General features: G+C 42.0%; 1 protein-coding gene across 1 annotated transcript; it reads right to left on the reverse strand.

Moving 5' to 3' along the window:
- Positions 1-3,674: 3,674 nt before the first annotated feature.
- Positions 3,675-4,556, reverse strand: LOC116357457 (acidic proline-rich protein PRP25-like). Its single transcript, XM_031804845.1, has 2 exons — positions 4,539-4,556; positions 3,675-4,418 (listed from the first exon to the last, which is right to left on the reverse strand). The coding sequence occupies exons 1-2, from the start codon at positions 4,554-4,556 to the stop codon at positions 3,675-3,677; spliced, it is 762 nt and encodes a 253-aa protein (XP_031660705.1).
- Between the last annotated feature and the right edge of the window lie 800 nt (positions 4,557-5,356).

Genomic DNA, 5,356 nt, shown 5'->3' on the forward strand with positions numbered 1-5,356 from the left:
CAAGCCATCAGACTCCTGAACAGCTTCTACCCCCCAAGCCATCAGACTCCTGAACAGATTCTACCCCCCAAGCCATCAGACTCCTGAACAGCTTCTACCCCCCCAAGCCATCAGACTCCTGAACAGCTTCTACCCCCCCAAGCCTTGTTCCTTGTTCTATAAGGAACCTTATTTTCTGAGTGTGTATTTAGCTATAGAGTGTAGTATGAGTTTTCCTTCAAGGCATAGCTTCTCTCCAGTGGTGTAAAGTACTTAAATACTTTAAAGTATTACTTAAGTAGTTTTTTGTAACTTTTACTTTTACCTCACTAAAGAAAATAATGTACTTTTTACTCCATACATTTTCCCTGACTCCCAAAAGTGCTTGTTACGTTTTGACAGGGAAATGGTTCAATTCACACTCTTATCAAGAGAACATCCCTGGTCATCCCTACTGCCTCTGATCTGGTGGACTCACTAAACACACATGCTTTGTTTGTAAATGATGTCTGAGTGTTGGAGTGTGCCCCTGGCTATCTGTAAATCATTTTTTTTAAACAAGAAAATGGTGCTGTCTGGTTTGCTTAAGACAAGGAAGTAGAAATAATTTTAGCAATTCCATTTACTTCTGATACAGAAGCATATTTAAAAACAAATACTTTTAGACTTTTACTCAAGTAGTATTTTACAGGGTGACAGTCACTTTAACTTGAGTCATTTTCTATTAAGGCATCTTTACTTTTAATCAAGTATGATGATTGGGTACTGTTTCCACCACTGCTTCTCTCAGAGCTTCTTGACTAAGGAAAAGTCAAGTGAGCCGTGAACTGATATTGTTATATACTAAACATGAATAACCCTAACCTAACCTAACCATAACATTAAACCTAACCCGAACCTAACCCAACCATAACCCTAACCTAACCATAACATTAAACCTGACCCTAACCCTAACCTAACCTAACCAGAACATTAAACCTAACCCTAAAAAACATTAAACCTAACCCTAACCTAACCATAACATTAAACCTAACCCTAACCTAACCATAACATTAAACCTAACCCTAACCTAACCATAACATTAAACCTAACCCTAACCTAACCATAACATTAAACCTGACCCTAACCCTAACCTAACCATAACATTAAACCTGACCCTAACCTAACCATAACATTAAACCTAACCCTAACCTAACCATAACATTAAACCTAACCCTAACCTAACCATAACATTAAACCTAACCCTAACCTAACCAGAACATTAAACCTAACCCTAACCATAACATTAAACCTAACCCTAACCTAACCATAACATTACACTTAACCCTAACCCTAACAATAACATTAAACCTAACCCTAATCTAACCATAACATTAAACCTAACCTAACCTAACCATAACATTAAACCTAACCCTAACCTAACCATAACGTTAAACCTAACCCTAACCCTAACATTAAACCTAACCCTAACATTAAACCTAACACTAACCTAACCCTAACATTAAACCTAACCCTAACCCTAACCTAACCCTAACATTAAACCTAACCCTAACCCTAACCTAACCATAACATTAAACCTAACCCTAACCCTAACCATAACATTAAACCTAACCCTAACCTAACCCTAACATTAAACCTAACCCTAACATTAAACCTAACACTAACCTAACCCTAACATTAAACCTAACCCTAACCCTAACCCTAACCCTAACCCTAACCTAACCCTAACATTAAACCTAACCCTAACCCTAACCCTAACCTAACCCTAACATTAAACCTAACACTAACCTTGTACATGAAATGTAATTTTTATTCCTTTAGTATACAGAAAATGTTGAATTTGCATGTCAGCGCTAAACCCCTTCTGCCCAAGTGATGCTTCTTTTTAGAGGGCCCACAATTTCATTGTATATCACACACTGTCACATGATCTTCATCCATTTCAATTGTAACTCACCGTTGTGTATTAAACCAGGCATGGGACATTGACCAACATTCACACAGGTGTAGAAGGATCAGACACTCCCATGGGCATTCATAAAGAGAAAATAGACCTGAGAAATGCTGTGCTGTGTTGCTATGGGCTTGAGTTATTTAAATGCATCGTTAATATTGTGTTGTTGTTGTTGTGTCCAATGGCCTCTGTCTTTGTTGACCTTCACAGTGGTTTTACCATGCCGGTATGTGTCATCTATCTGATACTGGTGACTGATCCCCTCTGACATGACATGTAAAGCTTCATCTATGTGCTCCAGAATCAAAAGCCTTCTAAGACTCTGGCCCTCTGGTTTTAACTGTCTGGTGGTGTCAGAAACTGACCTTAGGGGTAATTTAACAGAGGTGGATTAGTAAACATGTCACACACACACACACACACACACACACACACACACACACACACACACACACACACACACACACACACACACACACACACACACACACACACACACACACACACACACACACTTGTGTATGATTTTGTGATGTATTCCTGGACTGGAGCCTTCTCAGTAACAATAACAAGGTCCGTGGGTCAGTAACAATAACAAGGTCCGTGGGTCAGTAACAATAACACGGTCCCTGGGTCAGTAACAACAACAAGGTCCCTGTGTCAGTAACAATAACAAGGTCCCTGGGTCAGTAACAATAACAAGGTCCCTGGGTCAGTAACAATAACACGGTCCCTGTGTCAGTAACAATAACAAGGTCCCTGGGTCAGTAACAATAACAATGTCCCTGGGTCAGTAACAATAACAAGGTCCCTGGGCCAGTAACAATAACAAGGTCCCTGGGTCAGTAACAACAACAAGGTCCCTGGGTCAGTAACAATAACAAGGTCCCTGGGTCAGTAACAATAACAAGGTCCCTGGGTCAGTAACAATAACAAGGTCCCTGGGTCAGTAACAACAACAAGGTCCCTGGGTCAGTAACAATAACAAGGTCCCTGGGTCAGAGACAAGGTCCCTTCTAGGAGATATGCACCATAGGCTGAGTCAGTATAGCATTTATAATCTTTGTAAAAATCTGTGCCGATATCCATTAGCAAATAGAATGCATGGTTACTATTTGTAGGGACAGAATTTATTTCTCCCCATCAAATATAGCATTTTACAAACAGTAAACAGGGGAAAGCCTGTGGAGCAGGATTGTGTTTTGCTTGTATGATATTATGGGTTTAAAGGTTGTAAGATATAGAATTTAGCAGACACTTTTATCCAGAGTGACTTAGTCATGTTATGCCTAATTTTTTGGGGGGCCTGGGGAATTGAACCCACTATCCTTTCTTTGCAAGAGCCACATTCTGCTAACTGAGCTACAGAGGACCTGGTGTTGGGTCAATTCACTCACTTTGTGAGTGGATGAGAGGAGATAAAGGAAGTAAATGATTTTTGGTTATGTTTTGGAACACCCTCATTGTTTTTCTCTCGTTCAGGTTCTGGCAACAAGATCTTTATTTAGACTATAGGTCATCTGTAGGTCCACTGTACAGTACGCTGTACTGTAGACTGTAGGTCTACTGTATGCTGTGGAGGGAAATAGGAAGGTTTCAGTCGTAAATCCAGGATTTAGTGTGAATTTATCCCTGCAGTGTAACATTCCAGAGACAAACCAACTGGATGAGTGTTTTAGTAAGAATGGTGTGTGTTTATGAGTGCATGCATGTGTGTAAGAATAGGAAAGTCTTAAAGTCATTAGAGGACAAGAGAGCAGAAAGTTGTTGGCACGGTCCCTGGGTGTCTGCACGGTCCCTGGGTTTCTGCACGTTCCCTGGGTGTCTGCACGGTCCCTGGGTTTCTGCATGGTCCCTGGGTGTCTGCACGGTCCCTGGGTGTCTGCACGGTCCCTGGGTTTCTGCACGGTCCCTGGGTGTCTGCACGGTCCCTGTGTTTCTGCACGGTCCCAGGGTTTCTGCACGGTCCCTGGGTGTCTGCACGGTCCCTGGGTTTCTGCACGGTTCCAGGGTTTCTGCACGGTCCCTGGGTGTCTGCACGGTCCCTGGGTTTCTGCACGGTCCCTGGGTGTCTGCACGGTCCCTGGGTTTCTGCACGGTCCCTGGGTGTCTGCACGGTCCCTGGGTTTCTGCATGGTCCCTGGGTGTCTGCACGTCCCCTGGGTGTCTGCACGGTCCCTGGGTTTCTGCACGGTCCCTGGGTGTCTGCACGGTCCCTGGGTGTCTGCACGGTCCCTGGGTTTCTGCACGGTCCCTGGGTTTCTGCACGGTCCCTGGGTGTCTGCACGGTCCCTGGGTGTCTGCACGGGCCCTGGGTTTCTGCACGGTCCCTGGGTGTCTGCACGGTCCCTGGGTGTCTGCACGGTCCCTGGGTGTCTGCACGGTCCCTGGGTTTCTGCACGGCCCCTGGGTTCCTGCCCTGGGTTATTGCATTGTATTGTATATCTCCTTCTTCTATTCTGTCCACCAGCTCTTCCTCCCTACACTTGGTGAAATTCAAGACAAGACAACACACACTCTTTGTTGAGGCTTACCCGGTTCTAAAAACAAAACATTACAGCGAAAGGATAAAAGAAAAAGCAGGCTGTAACGGTGACCATATTACCGTCACACCGGCAGTCATGAGTCGTGATGACAGCCAAATTTCACGTGACCACTAAGTCACGGTAATGAGACTTCTCCAATCGCGGATGCTGCTGATGGTCATTAGTAGTCTACCAAAACTTGCTAACTGCCTGGTACTCAGCACTCTATTGTTCCTCTAATCACTCTGACATCAATGCAAATGTGATTGAAAATCTAATCAAACACTTCATGAGAGCCCATAAGCTTGTTACGCAACATTTCTATAGGTTATGCAATTCCGTGAGAAATGGCCTCTATTAAAAAGAGGAGGTTCCCATCAGCTTTCTATAGGCTAGGCCTAGTCTATATTTATTTCTCAACTTTCCTAATATTAAGCACATTTCTGGCATGAAAATGAACCACAGGAAAATCATCCTCCATTCGCTATCACTATCACTTGTGAGTTAAATATTATCACTTGTGAGTTAAATATTATCACTTGTGATTTAAATATTATCACTCGTGAGTTGAATATTATCACTTGTGAGTTAAATATTATCACTTGTGAGTTAAATATTATCACTTGTGAATGAAATATTATCACTTGTGAATGAAATATTATCACTTGTGAGTTAAATATTATCACTCGTGAGTTAAATATTATCACTCGTGAGTTAAATATTATCACTCGTGAGTTAAATATTATCACTTGTGAATGAAATATTATCACTTGTGAGTTAAATATTATCACTCGTGAGTTAAATATTATCACTTGTGAGTTAAATATTATCACTTGTGAATTAAATATTATCACTTGTGAATTAAATATTATCACTTGTGAGTTAAATATTATCACTT

This window comes from Oncorhynchus kisutch, linkage group LG25, assembly GCF_002021735.2.
Source record: "Oncorhynchus kisutch isolate 150728-3 linkage group LG25, Okis_V2, whole genome shotgun sequence".
Lineage (NCBI taxonomy): Eukaryota > Metazoa > Chordata > Actinopteri > Salmoniformes > Salmonidae > Oncorhynchus > Oncorhynchus kisutch.